Genomic DNA, 18482 nt, shown 5'->3' on the forward strand with positions numbered 1-18482 from the left:
CGCAGCTTGTATAAAGCAGCATGATTTAAAGCAGCAGACATGACGCAGAAGGCTAATGCCAGAGTCATGATGGCCCTTCAGGATGCTTGTGGGATTCCTAAGCTCAATAAGAATAACTATGCGGACTGGGTTCTCTATGCAGAGGCTATTCTGCGGAAAGAGGGTCTGTTTGAAGTTATTACAGACACCCCCCCAGCTCCAGTTACAGATGCATGGGAAGCTAAAGATTCCAAAGCAAGGGGAACTCTTACATTGATAGTATCCCCAGAAGAGCTCTGTCTATTGCGTGATAAGACCTCAGCCAGACAAATTTGGGACGCTTTGAGAGAGGCTCACTTGAGGACAGAAGCTGGATCCACTATGTTTTACTTTAACAAGCTGCATAATATGGCTCTTGCTGAAGGTGGAGATGTGCGTATACATCTGATGGAGATGCAGAATCTGAGACATGAGCTGCAACAGAGAGGACTCAACTTTCCAGAGGCTGTGTATTCCTTCATGATACTACAATCTTTGGGTTCAGGTTGGGAGTCTGTTGCGACTCAGATTGCTGTACAGCCTACTGCTCAGCTGACAGTGGACTATGTTACTGCCGTGATTCTGAATGAAGCAGACCGGCGGGGTGCTAGCTGCATGGGTAAGAGGGAGACTTCACAGACGTCATCCCATAGTGCAGTGGAACCACCAGATGGCGCCAAAGCTTTGAAGGCAGTGAAATGCTACTCGTGTGGACGTCTAGGCCATATGAAAAGGGAATGCAAATATCCCAGGGCCAAGACAGAGCAGCGCAGCGAAAGCTCATCGCGTGGAAAAGGCCGAGGCAAAGGCAAAGGTCCGGTGTCCAGGACAACGCAGCACAAGGCAATGGTCTCACGCTTCACTCCAAAAGTTGCAGAGGTCCAGAAGACGTCTAGATCTTTCTTCGTGGTTGATTCAGCAGCGACGCACCACATGTGCAACGATAAGCGACTGTTCGTGTCTTTTACACCGCAGGAAGGTGCGATTCACCAGGCGGATGACCACACAATCCCCAGTAAAGGCTACGGAACTGTTGTTCTTCACAGTTTGGACTTATCGATACAGAATGTGCTTTATGTGCCGGATGCCAAACATAATCTGCTCAGCGTTGGACAGCTGAATGAGCGGAATATTGACGTTTCCTTTAAGAACAAAAGGTGCATCATCACAAAGAAAAATGATTATGTATTGTATGCTGAATATGTTGATCGTTTGTATGTTTTGTATTATGATGATGTTGTGCAGGATGACACTTGTTGCATTGCAGGTTCTAACAAAAGTTTGCATGCAGAATGTATTCATGATTTTCATAGAAAATTTGGTCATTTGCATTTTGAGGCAGTATCTAAGATGCCTGCCTTGGTTGAAGGTATGACTATTAAACCCTGCAGGTACCACATGAAGTGCAAGGCATGCGCAGCAAACAAGGTGAAAATGGCTGCGAAAGGTAAGGTGTCTAGTAGGCAAGCTACAGAACCATACCAAATTGTTCATGCTGATTTGGTTGGACCACTAGCGCCCTCTTTGGGAGGAAACAGGTACTTCATGGTTCTCATTGATGCATTTTCCAGGTATATTTATGTGTACAATCTCAAGCAGAAATCAGAGGCTTTTCCTAGGTTCAAGGAATTCTGTGCTTGGTTGGAAAATGTGCATGGTAAGAAGGTAAAGACTCTTTTCAGTGATCGCGGGGGAGAATTCACTTCTCAGCAGTTTGAAGCTTTTCTGACTGAGAAAGGAATTCAACACGATTTGTCTAGTCCTCGCTCGCCATGGCAGAATGGACTTGCGGAACGAGCAAATCAGACATTGCTTCAAGGGTTAAAAACCTTGCTGCATGATGCCAATCTTCCAGAGAGTTATTGGGCCGAAGCTCTCTCATGTTTCACTTACAGTTATAATCGCAGGTTATCTTCAGCGATTGGTTGTACCCCGTATGAGAAGATGTTTGGCAAGAAGCCATACATCAAACACATGAAAATTTTTGGTTCTGACATGTGGGTTCACTCACCACAAAACTCCAAGTTAGACAAGCGTGGATTGCATGGTATCTTTCTAGGTTATCAGAAAGGTTCTTACAGAATAATGATGACTGACTCAAAGGCAATTAAGCTCACAAGAAGTGTTGAGTACAATGCCAAGTGGGGGGAGAATGTGGGAATTTTCCAATGTTATCCTGAAGACAGTGATGAGACTGAGGATAGTCAAAAGCAACCGCAACAACCCGCACCCACTGATGAAGGTTCTGATTCTGAGTCTGAAACTGAATCGGGTGATTCAGAGGATTTCAAGAGTGCGAAAGCCTCTATGCGACCCTCTGAAAGCTCTGATCAAGAATTGGAAGAACCATTGTTCACAATAGGCCACTTTTCTCCCAAGAAGGAAGAGGAAAGTGTTGAAGACCTACGGCTAATTCGCAGGTCACAAAGAGCCACAAAAGGCAGACTTCCAAAGAGATTTGCTGATGAATTTGCTAAGATAGCAGTAACAGCTGTTAAAAGCTCCAAGAAGGTATTTGAACCTTCAAGTTTCCAAGAAATCCAGGATTTGGATTCAAAGGAAGCTGAGCCATGGTTAAATGCAATGAAGGCTGAGCTTGATTCCTTGGAAAGGAACAAAACATGGGACCTAGTTCCAGTAGTTCCAGGAATGAAATTGCTTGGAAGCAAATGGGTCTTCAAAGCGAAGACTGATCAAAATGGCAAGATAGTCAGACACAAAGCCAGATTGGTAGCCAGAGGTTTTGCACAAGTACCAGGTGAAGACTATCACGAGACCTACTCACCCACAGTGAGGTATGAGAGCATTAGGCTTATGTTCAAGCTAGCTGCAGAGGAGAATCTACACATTAGTCACCATGATGTAAATACAGCTTTTCTGTACGGATCTCTAGATGAATCACTTTATATGCTTCCACCTGATGGCGTACAGGTAAAACAGGGATTTGTTTGTGCTCTGAAGAAGTCCCTTTATGGTCTCAAACAAAGTGCACGGTGTTGGCACACAAAACTCACTGAAGTATTGTTTTCTCTAGGTTTTAAGCAAGGGAAAGCTGATCCATGTGTATTTGTCAAAGAGGAGGGGCAAAAGAAACTGTATTGTTTGTTTTATGTTGATGATCTTTTATTCTTTTGGAAGGATGTCACAATGTACAATAATGCCCTAGCTCAACTGAAAGAGCACTTTGACATGAAAGATCTTGGTGAGGTAAACAACTATCTATCTCTGGAAATAGAGAGAGATCAAGATGGTAACATTCTAGTACACCAGTCACGGAAAATTGCTGATGTGTTAAGCAAACTGAACCTGATGGATGCTAACCCTGTAGACACACCGATGACAACAGGTTATCAGGTAGATGACACTGAAGAAGCATTTTCTGACACTACACTGTACAGAAGTGTGCTAGGCAAGCTAAATTTCATTGCCAGATGTTCAAGACCAGACATTGCTGTTAGCTGTAATTTGCTAAGCAGACAAGTCAACAATCCTACTGTTAAGGATTGGAAAGCTCTGAAACGCATAGCGCGGTATTTGAAAGGCACTATGCATTACAGACTGAGATTTAACAATCAGAAGTCTGGTGGTCTTGAAATATTTGCAGATGCAAGTTTTGGAAGTGACACTACAGACAGGAAAAGTACGTCTGGAGTTTGCTATATGTACAATCAGGGTCTATTTGATTGGTCATGCAAGAAGCAAACAACAGTTAGCTTAAGTACTTGTGAAGCTGAACTGAATGCACTGTCTTATTCACTTAAAGATTGTGAATGGTTGTTACAATTGTGCAAAGACATGAAAATTCCTGTCAAATGTCCAATCCAGGTTTACCAGGACAACAAAGCATGTTTAGCTTTGCTGAACTCTGAAGGTTGTAAGCAAAGCACGAAGCACTTGCAATTGAAGTTGCAACATGCTAGGGAACGTATTCAAAAGGGACTCGTAACGGTGTCCTATATGCCAGGTAATGAAATTCCTGCTGATGTATTGTCCAAGATTGTATCAAGGGATCAACACTGTAACTATGTGCAGAAGTTGGGTTTGTACTGATATTGTACGAACACGCTGCCCAGTGATGTTCACAGAAAGGGGGAGGATCCTCTGCTACCAGATGTTGGTTTCTGCTCTCTTCACTGTGCAGCGAAGTGCTTGTCACAAGACAGGTGTTTACATTCCACAGTCAGCGTACTGTTGGGTTTTCCCACGGGAAAGGGAGACTGGATGTGACGTACACTGGTTTCCTGTTTTTCACTGTCCTTTGCAGTTCAGTGTGTGTTATTCTCTCCGTGCTTTAGAGGAGAGAGGATGCTTTTCTCTGCTCCGGCAGAGGCAAGATGTTTTTCTGTAACATACCAGCTTTGAAGTGTAAATAAAGAAATTTAGAGTATGTGCACGTACTCCTCATCATTCCGCTGTGCACGGGACTGCTGCTTATCAACAACATTTACACACTTTATTGTACTCAATTGTACAATATAAGGTACAGGATTAAGATTTATGGCACAAATATTCTTAATTGTGGACAAAATCCACTAAAAAAGTCTCCAACACACAAAACCCATTACCCATTTTTGTCCTCTCCTTATTATCTGAGTCCTGGGGAGAAGAATCTTTTTGTTCTGGAATTCTGGGCTATTCTGCTACATCTAAACACAACACACACAGAGAGAGAAATATAGTTTCATGCTGATGGGGGGAAAGCCACTTAGAAGCATTGGGAGTCAAGTGTACTTCTGCTTATAAATGCTTGATAAAGCCTTTCCCCGCTAATGTCCTTTGAATAAAGGTGCAAGAAATTTGTTCACTGCATTAAATCAGAGCAAATGTTCCAGCATTAATGCAAGAGCAATCTATTACTGGAATATTGCCATTTTTCAGATAAGTTGGCATAAAAAACTACCTACCTCTCATTGGATGCAATTAGTAGTCACAGAACACCAGTTTTATGAACTGCACCTATTTCTTTAGTGCAAGGCTCATGTATTTTTATATACAGTGCAATTTGTAACAGCCACTTTAACTATGGAATAGAAAGATATTGAATTTTGCAACTTCTTGACTTCTGACTAACCCAAGGCAACCTACTCAAGTCACTCTTTAATATTAAATTCATACAGCCTCTGTGAGGAAATGTGGCCTGTAGAAGAGAAATAACTGCTAGGCTCTCCTTCCCCTCCACCTTGCTATTTTAAAATTGTTGCTTATCAGTTCAGCAGTTCTGATACACACCTGCTTGTTCTAATGAGCACCTTCATGCACAAACACATCCCTCAATGCATTCAGTAAAGTCCCACAGAGCTTTAGAGCAGGACTAGCTGAGGTGCTGCCATCCAAATGTTTTGAACTACAACAACTCCAGTCATCCCTCATCATGCTGGCTGGGGCTGATGGGAACTGTAATCCCCAATTTCTGGATATCACCAAGCTGGTGCCCATTTAGATGAATACCTTCTGGAAGAGCAAGATACTCACTGAGTAACCCTAAGCCATTCACTTTTTCTTAGTCTACTCCAGGCATGGCCAACCTTGGCCCTCCAGATGTTTTGGGACTACAATTCCCATCATCCCCGACCACTGGTCCTGTTAGCTAGGGATGGTGGGAGTTATACAGTGGTACCTCTGGATGTGAACAGGATCCGTTCCGGAGCCCCATTCACATCCAGAAGCGAACGCAACCCGTGTCTGCATATGCTGCGATTCGCCGCTTCCGTGAGTGCACGTGACGTCATTTTGACCGTCTGCGCATGCGTGAGCGGTGAAACCATGAAGTAACGCACTCCATTACTTCCGGGTCGCCACAGACCGCAACCCGAAAATACTTATCCCGAAGCTACTTCAACCCAAGGTATGACTGTAGTCCCACAACATCTGGAGGGCCAAGTTTGGCCATGCCTAATCTACTCTAATCTACATTGCAGGATTGTTGCTAGGATAAAACTGGTGTGAGCACAAACAGTGCCTGAGCAATTTGGAAATACAGCAGATTTTTATTTTTTTTTTAAGCAAGGAAATGGTTGCTGACTATGTCCACATACCCACACTGTTCACACTTGGGAGTTTACTCTATTTGATTCTGCAGGCACTCATTTGTAAATCAGTCCCACAATGCTTACTGACAAATATATTTCAAAATATCCGAGGGAGTTGGCGTTTGTCCACAGACAGCTTTCTGGGTCATGTGGCCAGCATGACTAAACTGCTTCTGGCACAATGCAACACCATGACGAGTGCCAGAGTGTACAGAAACGCCGTTTACCTTCCCGCCACAGCGGTACCTATTTATCTACTTGCACTGGTATGCTTTCAAACTCTTACCCTTTACCTTTCAAAATATCCATAATTTTAGAACCTATATACAAGAATAATAATAACTTACTTCCCCAAACAGAATATATTTTGTTTACTTCATATATAAAACAGAACAATTAATAATGAATAGGTTCCTTGGTTTTGTAGATAGAAAATGTAAAATTGAGTTGCATTTTGTCACTCTTCTGTCCATCATTACAAAAATATTTTTATTTCATGCACTATTGGGTAGTCCCAATAGTTATGGGCCACGTGCAAATTTCGGTTAAATTTAATTTAAAATCTAAAATGTTCAAAACATTTTTTAATACTTGATTGCATTTAAGATTGGGCTTTTCCAATGCCCAAACTAACATTATCAATTATTAAACTGAGAAAAAGATGAAAGTATAATTATGCTTAAAGTGAAGCATATAAAATTATGTAAGACACTTTTCAAACTGCAATGAGATAAGGCATTTTAAATAGTTTTAAAATTAACTTTGGGGAAATATTAGCACTAATGTTTAAAGCATTAAATGTTCCAATATTAATATAAAACATGGCAGGATTCAAAAGACTCAGAAAGCTAAGCAACAGAATATCAAAGTTACAGTAGCACATGATGGAAGAAAAAAGAAATTAGACAAAGATTAAAAGCAAATACTCTTTTCCCTAGACACTGCTGTGTGCAATAGAAATCCTCTATATGAACTTGGCAATAAAGCTCACAGCAGATTTTCATGATCACCCACTTCTAGTTAACTGCTTCTTGTGTTTTGATGTCTTTATCAGTGATATAAGCCAAAGCAATTTGGTCTGCCACGTGCCACGCATAAATGTCATGTTGTACTGTATTGCATAAACCACTTTCTGATTTGTTTGTAGCCTGGAAAAAAGCATTATCAGAACCAACTGTGCTATATCTGTGCATAGATAACAGAAATAATGTTTGTCACAGACATTTCTTTTCCAGCATACCACATCCTGAAAGGTAGTGGTAAGTTTTGTTTTGTTTTTTTAAAAAAGAACCCCATGTAGGTACAAGAGACCAGTAGTCTCTTCAATCAGCTCCGCATATCTGTGACCAAACACCTGGTGCTTCAAGTACAAATGAGTAATTGTATATTCAAACTGCATGCTTGTTTATTTCTGTCTTGACTCTGACCAGGAGTTCCATGCAGGTGAGTGAAGCAGGAGCACAGCTCTGCTTTGCCAGCCAGATCAATGACTATACTGGCTACAAAGGAAGTGGATTCATCTCCTCCTCAGGCGGTAGGTATATAGAAGCTGAATAGGCTGGCAAAGCAGGTGGAAACTGAACTGCTTTGCCAGGTGGACCAGCTTCTGGGTCCAAGGTGTGGGCCCAGAAATACTCTGGGTGAAGGACTGGCTCAGGCAGCTTGAACTGTCTCCAACAGCACTTCCCTTTGGTGGGTGTGCCATTATTAAAAACGGGGGGGGGGGGGGGCAGGGGAAAGAGAAGCAGAAAGGCACCACTTCCTGGTAATAATGAGAGCGGCACCCATGGGGGAAAAATGAAGGGGAATCTTTTGAGTAAAAAGGAGGAGGGTACAAATGTTTCCAGGCTAGTAACTTCTGGAGGCTTTGCAACAAGTCTGGTTTACTCTAGTTTCAGATTTCACTGAGATGCTCACAAAACATGCTGAGCATGAGACTGTATCCTCTTGAATTGTTACCTAGGGGCAGCATCTCATAACTGTATATCTCCTTGTAAAGGCAGTTGTAGCACAAAAGTAAGACTCCGTGGACAGATTGATCTGCAATGAAATATGTCACAAGAGTCGAAGCAACCAAGTTACTTGTAACAGCCATTTTATTATTCCATATCCTGAAGTTTTAATTTTAAATAAATAAGCAGCCACGTAAGCCTAAGATCAATGGTGAAGGACTGTCAGCAGGTTTGAAGGACTGTGCAACCCTTTTCCTAATTATCATGTCTGTCTCCCCTTCCCACAAGGAACAAAGACACAGGACAAGCAGTGGGATGAGAGTTAGGAGTTCAGCAGTCCATGGTCTTCCCATAGCTGGTGGTCCTCCATTCCGCTTTTCAGACTTCCATGGCCATTTGGGGCTTTTGTTTAATACAAAACGCAGTCAGGAGGAAGAATTGTGGAACCGCCTCGCACATAGTATGGTCCTTATAAATATAGCCGTAATCAGACTCACATTAGGCAGAAATTCTCTATGCTGCAATGTCTAGGGACACAAAGGCTTGTGTTCAGCCTTGATCAACACACACACACACACACACTAGTTACCAATTCAAATATTTATAAAGCAGAACAGTTTTCACAGAACTATGGCTCTATTTGCAAAAGAAAACCACCCTATTGAACAATCTTCCTGCATACTAGTTTATGATTAAGCCAAATGCCAGCATTGCTTATAGAACATTAAACACTTTAATCTTCCTTTCTCCAGAAAATCAGCAACTATTTAAAGAAACTCACTTGACTTCGCAGGAATGAATGCTTAACTCTTTGTGTAGGAGCCCACTGGTAAGGTTATACACCAGGACCGAGCCATTGCTTGTTCCTGCAAGGAGTCAATTGAATATTTGCAAAATTTACAGAAATCACATTGACATTTTAAAATCAACTTTGTTGCCCTCCCCACCACAAAAGTGAATCTTTTATACTTATTTTTCCACACAGTTTCCTTTAGTCACTCATCCTCAAGTGATGGATTAGATTGCTAGGCAGGTTTTACATTACCCACCCACAACCTTAGGCCCAATCCACTGGTAAGTACACTAGCCTTGAGTGTAAGAGCTCACTGGGTAGCCATAGGCTACATAGACTACTTCCATGGAGGAAAGTGGGTAGCGCAGTAGAAGTGAAATGGGCCACTCTCACTCCTATGCTAGCAAAGGTAGCGTCCAAGGAGGCCAGGGGGAAGGAGCTTCTCCTTCTCTGCAGCAAGCATGGAAATTCAATGAGCTACCGGAAGAGAGACAGAATGTTCCACAACCCCTCCACCAGCCAACTACATTTCTACACCGGCCGTGAAGGAAGGAAAGTCCATTCATCTGCAACCAAACGAAGAAATGAAGCAGGCTGGCAGTGGAGGGACAGATTTTTCTGTCTGCTCATTTGGTAGAAGCTCCCCTGCTTTCTTTAACCAGGCTGCTAACACCACTACCAGCCTGGGCTTCCATGTTGCCCATGGAGAAAGGAGCCTGTCCTTTTCCACAGCCAATACTAAAACACAAGGTACTGGCCTCTTAGTAGGCAAGTGACTTTTGCAGCCTTTTTTCTCGCAAGGCTGAAGGTATACTTCATAAATAGTAGCACTTGGGTAGGTAGTTGGGTAGAAGATAATCCAAGTGGACAGACTTTATACAGTGGTACCTCGGTTTTCGAGCATAATCTGTTCCGGAAGAGAAGACCACTCGACTTCCAAAACGTTCGAAAACCTAGGTTCAAACTGAAAACTGAAACGTTCAACTTTCAAGACATTCAAAAACTGAGGTACCACTGTATATTCAAGTGGGGAGGGTGCCAGACCATAAGTAACCTTCAAGGCAGAATCCTGATAGACTGATTTTGATTTATTACCCTTGTCATTACACAAGCAGAATGAATGCATTGAACTTAGGACTCATTTCATACATAAATGCTTCCTTTAAAAAGTCAGTGCGAAACTTGCCACAGTAAGCATCAAACTTCAACTTGCGTCAGTACTGAACCTTCAAAAATCTATTGTGCTGTGTAAAAACTAAGACAAGCCATGACAAGATCTGAGTGGGCACAATTTGGATTTCTTCACATAGCATGGGATCAGGTCAGCCATTATACACTGAATCCATTAATTGCTTTCAGAAGATGCATTTAAATACCTCACTAAACCAGTTTTAAGAATGCATTGTATTAAAATATAAGCCAGGACTTAATGTGCTGATTGGCATTTTGGAGCCAGAGTTAAGCAGGTATTTAGCTGGGGTCGTTTAAATTCACTGCTCTTTTAGCATTTTGTATTTTAATGAGTGGGAAAATGCATTTTTAGCCACACTAAACGTTTGTCTTCAAATGGGATACAAATCACAAAATTAATAATATATATGGCAGGAATATCTAAGAACAGGAAAAACTTTTCATCTCTCTTTTAAGACAGCATTTATTCTGGGAAGTAATTCAAGCAACTCAAGGGCATGCTATTTCAGACAGCAATAGTCCCCAGACTGACACACAGTTTATCATACAAACGTATCACTGCAAAAAGTCAAACTGAGCAATATATTCAACTGTACTGTTTAAGACACTTACCGACAGCAAGGAGAGGCTGATACTGTTTTAAGTTTTTTGTGGTGAGAGGTGGGCACATGCGGATAGCAAAGGGAGGCAAAGGGAGTCCTGAAAGAAGCCCCGTTAGCAGGAACTTTAAATGCACTTCTTGCAAACAGTAACTTTTTTGTTGCTCTTCAGTAGAAAGTGTGCCTTGCCCTGATGTACAATATAACAGAAAAAGCAAAATAGGTTTCATGATGCATGATTTGGCCATAAGCAATTACCAATCTCAAAACTGTGAAACACAGCTTTTTGCTTTAGAGTACTATAGTAAACTAAATTAGTTACCAAAGCTGAAGTAAAATATAGAAGACTGTTATGGCTCACATACTCTTACCTATCATACTATCCAGTGACAGGTCTGGAAGTTTATTCTGAGATGCCCCAACAGGTATTCCACAGAATGAGACTGGCGAGTACAAAGGTGATGCAGTTGAATTGCTGCAAAAAGACAATTACAATAAAACTGAAGAATGCAACCTTCTTTTAGCCTGACCACCAAACAGAATCCAGGATGACCTATGCAGAAAGGTTCCTTTTCTACAAAAAGGAGCATCCTTGATTCTCTGTGTCTGGAATTAACAACTGATTAGTCCCCCACCCTGATGGTATTCCTTCATGAAACAAATGGCATTCATGTCCAGGGGCAAGAGTAAAACACAGCACATTACTGCACTGTTGCAATTAATGGCTGGTTTCCCCATTCTGTGTCAACTGAGATCCCTTAGAGTGCCTCATGTACAGATGACATCAACATGCTGCACCTCTCTGCTATATACAAGTTTGTCCTCTGTGCAGACATAGCTTGTTATGATCATGCCTATTTAAATTGATGGAATGATATTGAGGAGCTAACTGGGATCTTTTAAGAATGAGGGAGCGTATTTTATGTCAACACTGATTTTGAAGGTGAGAGAAGACAGCACCACAATTACCAAGAACAATACATGAAACAAGATGACAACCCATGCTATATCACACAGGTGCAATAAGCCTATTAATTGTGGCTTAATACACACAACATTAGTATAAATCGTATACAAGTCTTGTCAGACGTTATGTATGCCACGTCCCTATTAGCCATAGTCATCTGGCTGCTCATTTTAAATGGCAGCTTTGCTGAACAACAACCTTTGTTGTAGAAAGTTGTACTAAACAACATGGTTATAAACATTAGAAATGAAGCAGCATTGTCAAGTCCACGGATTCCTTGTGTTTAAACTACTAATTAAAAAAAAACCCCTGAACATTCAGTAAGGTTACCTAGTCCGTTGACTTTGGCCTGAAATGGTGGACTTCAGCTCCCATATCATTACTCTACCATCACTGACTATGAGAGCTGCAGAATTTTCATTCACAGGACAGCACACCATAGTGAAGGGGCGAACGGTCTTGGTAACTCTGATGGCATCACACTGACTTCGTAAGTCATAGACCAGCTCCTGAATGGGGTCAGGTTCTGCAAATGTCAAAACATGAGATATCAGATACGCACAGCTTTCAGTCAAAAGCAGCAACCACTGGGCTCTTGTGCTAATTCTGCTGGTTACCACTGTTACATCTATGGTATGATATAAACAGACATTATTTTTAATAATATAGAGGTACACAAAATATTGGGGGATTTGAAGCAGAGGCAGGTCAGTGCACTGGAGGATTTACATAATAAAGACATAGTAACTAATTACTAAAAAGACATTTAGAAAGTGAGGGTATAGGGTACATTTGTCACATCTACAGCTTTATGTCTTTCATACCCTGTTCAAGTCTATTTTAATGAATCTGTGCCAGGGGTCACTAACCTATTTCAGTGTGAGTGCTACATATATTGCTGGCCAACGCAGCAATATTTGCCAGCGAAAGGCAAGGGCAAAGTTGGAATTACACTCATCTCCATCTCAGCATTGGGCCAGGTGGAGGGATTTTATTTGACTTGTGTAATCAAACACCTTCAAGTTATTTACTATACTGGAAATGATACAGCTAGGAAAACTGATGGCCCAAGTTTTAATAAGAATAAATGCAAATTTTGGTTGTAACATTGAATTTGTAACTTCAAATGCTAGATACCTAGTTCAGTAGACTGGAGTAGCTTGCTCACCTGGATCTTCGTTTAATGTACTGTTTATACAACCAACAGATCTGCGAACTCTCAAAGTAATACAGCCATTTTCATGCAGGCAGAACAACCCATCACGCTGAAAACATGGGATTACCTAAACAAACAAACAAGAACCCCCAAGTTTGATATTATTCTTCATGTTTCTATTGAAATCTTACCCTCCATATTAATAAACCTGCACAAATCACGTAAACAAGAGGAGGACTTGTTACAGATATCTCAAACATCCTAAAAGTTTATTGACCCATTCTTCACTATGGAATAGGATGGGACTCATTTTTTAAAAGCCTACTATTTTATTAGACAAACAGAAATCTATCAGTCCATTTTTCCCAATAGTACACACACTTGTACATGTTACAGGGTAGTCTGGCAGGTTACTTGCCAAAAAGAAAGGGATGAAAACGTTAATTATTAATGCTAATACTGCTTAGAGTAAATGCACACTTAACATCATATAAAGTTAGATTGATTACTTAACATCATATAAAGTTAGAATGATTACGGGTGATAGAAGGTGTCCTGTCCCCCCACAGTGGGCAATTTCCCTGTAAACAGCATTGCAAAGTACTCATCTAAGTGCATAAGCAGCACTTCAGATTGCACAACAGGACATTTTTCCCTTCTCCTTGACCCACATACCCCTAAATCTGATCTGAGGCTCCCTCCACCCTTTGGACAGGATTTGGGGCCAGCACAGGGTAAACAGAGGCAGTGTAGAAGGGCAAAATTGCCATTGTACAAGCTGAAATTGTTCTGCTCATGCAACAATTTAGTTTAATACCGCCTGCAGAACTTGGAAAGTAGAAGATTTAACTCACCAGCACCACACCTTAGAATTTGTATAGAAAACCTTGGGTATATATATATAGTGAGAACATTCAGTTTAAGAAAACTGCACATCATATGACAACCAGCAGGTACACCACTTCTTTAAACATCAGATGAGAGGCTCTATCTAACCCCCTCTTGCAAAGACAGCTTCAGCTGTTCCCCCACTGATGGAGATACCAAGCACAGCAGAGAAAGACTGGGGAATGAGATTTAAAAAACTAAAATGTCTGACAGGACACCCAATTACAGGCAGCTTTGCAATGAACAATTTTTCAGATGTCTTGAAAGCTGATTATAGTTATTTATAGTTATTTATTATTATTTAGTTGAAACAATATTATTGTTTAATTATAATGGGGATTTCAGCTACTCTGTCCTAATAATATACATCAGTGCTTGTATCAATGGAATCAATCAGGTTTTAATTCTTTTCTTAAAATAATAAACCTCTGATGTCATAATCACATGAAGGTGAATTTTATTTTTTATGAATACATTCAAAATAGCACTATCTTAGCAGCCATAAATGCGAACCATCCACATAAGTGAGAAAACACACACATTTTAGTTTCAGACAAAAGCTATAAAGCTTAGCATTATTTCTTTTTAGCTCACATAAAGAAAATATTCTAAAAGATCAAGGCAGCTCAGATAAGGCTTCAGACATTACTTAGCTGCCTAACCAAGCAGAAACAGATGTTCAAATAAGCTTGTGCCTTTGTTGGAGGAAACTTCTAAACAAGTATAACATGCCATTTCTTTTCACTATGGGGTTGTTTCCACTTTAGTAATTTTTATAATACCACAAAATGAGGTGGATTTTTCTAGCAGACACTAAAGAGCCGAATCATTGGTCATGTCAGACTCTTAAGTGTCTCATACCTTACAGCTTTTCACTACACATTGACCGCAAGACTACCAGCATCCAAACTCACAAGAAAAACCCAGCAACTGCTTATTGTCTTTGTGGGTTTTTATAAAATACACTTTGCAAAGCCTAGCAATGCCTACTCGGAAGTAAGTCCTATTGAGTTCAATGAGGCTTACTCCCAGGTAAATAGATTTGGATTACAGCCTTATGTTCTATTCTCCATTTTGTCACCCACAATCTTCAACAGCTCACATCAATAAAATTGTCGACAATTATTCTGGAATAGTGCTAGCAAGGAGGAAAAAGTGATCTCAAGGTTATAGCTGTCAGTTGTAATGCCCCTTCAAGGTTAGTTTATTTTTTTAGCAATCAACCTTTGCTTTCATGTTCCTCACTGACTCACAACTTTTGTATTGGATGATTTTTGCAAACATCCAGTGTATCAACAGAAACATCTGTATTCCATAAGGAAACAGAGCAAGTGAGCCAAGGCACTAAGTCTCAAGAAAACCTTTGGGAAATGCTTTGTGGAAGAAACAAGCTTATTTAGCACAGGGCTGCATTTAGCCTGCAAATTAAAGTGTTTTGTCTCTTGTGTCATCTACAGCTTTGGACAAATACAGGGCAGAATGGAAATCTAAAGATAAAATGAAAACGAAGGCATGCACAATGGCAAGATGGATTTATTACCTGGAGGAAAGGCACTCCTGTTCTTTCGATTGCTATCACACCTACTGTCTGGTTTACTTCAAGGTCAAGAATCAAGATTTCTCTTGGGTAGAGTAACAACATGTAGTTTCGCTTGGAAGGCAGGTAGGATAGCTGAAGGCAGTCATTCAGTGTTACTGATTCAGCACTAGACACATCACAAATAAGTCTTATTAAAATACATTTCATTGCAAAGGGGCCAGGATTTCAAGTGTTCAAATATCCAAAATGCAATCTATGATCAAATTAAACAGCTATATGTAATCAAGCTTTGCAAACAGCTACCAAGCCCATCTCAGATGCTTCTCTCATCAATAATTGATCATGCAACTATAGAAGCAGCATCTCTCCACATTCTTAAGAACAGCCAAGCCATTACATTAGTTACTAAGGGAAGCAGTAAGCATTTTTAAAGGGTTTTGCCCGGGCCAAGAAAAAGAGGGTTCTTTCATTAACTGAGCAGACGTATTGGTTGGATGGTGAGAACAAACTTACAGGTTATATTCAAGTATACACCTAAGTTTTAAGTATAAACCTGAACATGTAAATTGTGACAAATGTGCCTTTGGAAACATCATACAGAACCAGGATCAGCTGCAATCGCAGGTTTAGGTTCTGGAGTAAACCCAGGCTCCCTACATGGGTTTACAAACACCACCATCACACCCTTTTAGTTTTTAGCTACGATAACCCTCCTGTCATGTTCAATGCCCTCTTCTCCCATCCCTGATTATAGAGAACAGCAAAAGAAAAATGGAAATTCACCACCATTATATCACATTTATTTATAATATTTCAGCCTTTGCAGCTTATTCATACCTGCATGTACCCATTTAAAGCAATCTGAGAGGGACATGGAATAGGGCAAGCACTTACATATGTCTAATCCTAATAAAAGGCTCCAATTCAGACAAAGTTAATTGTCCCACTGAAATCGATGAAACTTGGGTAAGACCCATAATTCTTAAGGGCATGTGCAAGTCATCACCGAAAATACTTCTATCATTACTGGGCAACAAAGAAATGGCAGCTGCCCCACTAGTTTCCTTTTTGACAAGGAGGAAATGTAAATAGTTCTAGGCTTTTCGTGCCCTTCCAGTTGACACGAGATCACATTTCACAAAGAATTGCAAAATGAGATGCCATCAAGCCTATTGTTCAAAACTTAAAGCTCTCATTAAAGTATTGATCTTACCAACATTAACATGTTGCATTCAGCACTGATTCACAATACAGTCTGATGAATTTGTTAAAACAATTACTGACACATTTAAAGGTATTCAGGATGAAAAACAGCAACAAAGCAGGAAAATTGTGCCATATGGAGCTTAATGTTTAATTGTTTGCAGGAAAAATATCAAAATGCAATAATCAAGTTTAATAGGTGGTGATATTTTAAAAATCAACATAGAGATTTCCCCCTCCCCCCCCAACACACATTTACACACCAGTAGACACTTCCAAGACCCACAAAAGAGCACACATTTTAAACAGGGCTTTTTACAGGAGAGCTTTCCAGCAGACTACATAATCAGGAAGCCAATTTTTACCACATTTCCTCCCTGCGATCATTCTCAAATGCCCCACAACCATGTAGAAATACCACCACATGTGAACAAATAGATAGATTCTGAAGCAATTTATATAAACTTATTCTTTTTATGCTACAACAAATGCAACCAACCAACAACAAAGATACCCATCCCTCCCTTCAAATGTTCTTATTGCATTACTGAAATTTTTATTCTGGGCAGTTTATAATGACAATTATCATGCACCCTCATTTTTTCATGATATGATGATTCAGGGTACTGCTTTTTTCAGAATCCAAATCACTGGAACTTGTCCATGAATTCCAGTGCTTGAAAATGCACACAGTAGTTTATAGTCCATTCAAAGAAAGTATTGAAAGGTCCAACTGGCTTATTTACTGAATATAATGAATTGGTTTTCAATTTTATTTGGCCATGCCCTACTTAAGCATCTCTAAAATCCTGACGACACCCCCCCCCCCCGGTGACATATAATTCTTATTATTCAAAAATAACTCCTACTCATGTGGAGGCAACCTAAAAGGCCATTAACTGTTAATAACTCATTCTCAAATTGCCCCCCTTAAAAATCAAATAATCCAATTGCCCCCCTGTGGGGCACGTGCCCCATGCTGGGAACCACGGGTATAATTTCATCTTTGTTCAGAAACAGCCCTACTGGCCAAGACAAACAATAAATTGTATGTAAGACCACCTTCAAATGGCAAAAGAATATAAAAAAACCTAATAACTTATGATTTTCTGCCCTGCAATGGTACTTCAAAATCTGAAAATGAGCTGCCTTCCCTTACCTATTGGTAGAGCTGACCCAATCATCACTTCTTAGAGTAGAAAATTACTCATTGCTTCCCTTTGGGAGGAATCCAATGCTGCATGAACAGACTTACATTTGTGCATTGGGACTTTGCTTTCCTCTCCTCACCCCACAAGCAGTCTCCAACACACCCCAAAAATTTGCTCCAAATGATGCCCTGACTAACCGGAGCAGATTTCAAGGGTGCACAGGATGGATTGCACAAGCTGGTTGTGCTGGTTGCACCAGCAGAAGTCTGCTCCAGTTGGCAGCAATCTTGTTTCAAAAGTGAAAAAGTAAATAACCTTTTTTGAAGCAATATAACTTAAGGGAATATAACTTAAGCAATATCACAAAGGGAAAACTGGTAAGTAACCATGTCTACATGGATAAAGGAAATATCTCATTCTGAAAGCCTGATATTTCACAGCCATATATGGCTTGAAACACTGACAGCAATCCCAGGTCTCAAGCACAAAAATGGAATACTGGGCTTACCCTATCATATTCTTGATTAGCCAGAACAACATGCCTTGCACTGTAGGTATTATATAGATTTATCTATATAGAACAAGTCTTGTGAGCACAGTAAAAAACACATGCTTAAGACTTACCTTGGTTTTTCATTAGTGATGAGAATTTTTACTTTGTCCAAGGCCTTTTTAGCCCCTGCAGCAGATACCAGCTTGTTATGAACAGGACTAGAACGAGGGCTGGAAATGTAAACCTTTTTCCCTGAACTGACAGGAGCCTTGGAAGGAGAGAAGTCCGAAATGAACACTATCCCCTCACTTGTAAGCACTGCACCAAGAAAAGAGACAGTTATTACTGTAAAATATGAGGAGAGATTTGATGGTAGCATTTCACTTTTCAATGTATTTCTGGAATGAAAAGTGGTAACAAATTTTACGAATGCTGAAATACATGGCAAACTGATAAAAGGAACATCCTTGTGGAAAAGAGTGATAGATGACCCATTCTTATT

At 40.4% G+C, this 18482-nt stretch overlaps 1 protein-coding gene across 1 annotated transcript in view; it reads right to left on the bottom strand.

Moving 5' to 3' along the window:
* WDR11 (WD repeat domain 11) overlaps positions 1-18482 on the bottom strand; it is a 53950-nt gene that overhangs the window by 26185 nt on the left and 9283 nt on the right. Inside the window, exons 5-11 of the mRNA XM_081863644.1 lie at positions 18112-18298; positions 15134-15299; positions 12718-12832; positions 11880-12075; positions 10954-11057; positions 10596-10772; positions 8781-8865 (exon numbers count right to left, since the gene is read on the bottom strand). Coding sequence (XP_081719770.1) covers positions 8781-8865; positions 10596-10772; positions 10954-11057; positions 11880-12075; positions 12718-12832; positions 15134-15299; positions 18112-18298 — 1030 coding nt within the window. The remainder of the gene's footprint in view (positions 1-8780; positions 8866-10595; positions 10773-10953; positions 11058-11879; positions 12076-12717; positions 12833-15133; positions 15300-18111; positions 18299-18482) is intronic.

Source organism: Podarcis erhardii, assembly GCF_964252035.2.
Source record: "Podarcis erhardii genome assembly, chromosome: 5".
Classification (NCBI taxonomy): Eukaryota; Metazoa; Chordata; class Lepidosauria; order Squamata; family Lacertidae; genus Podarcis; species Podarcis erhardii.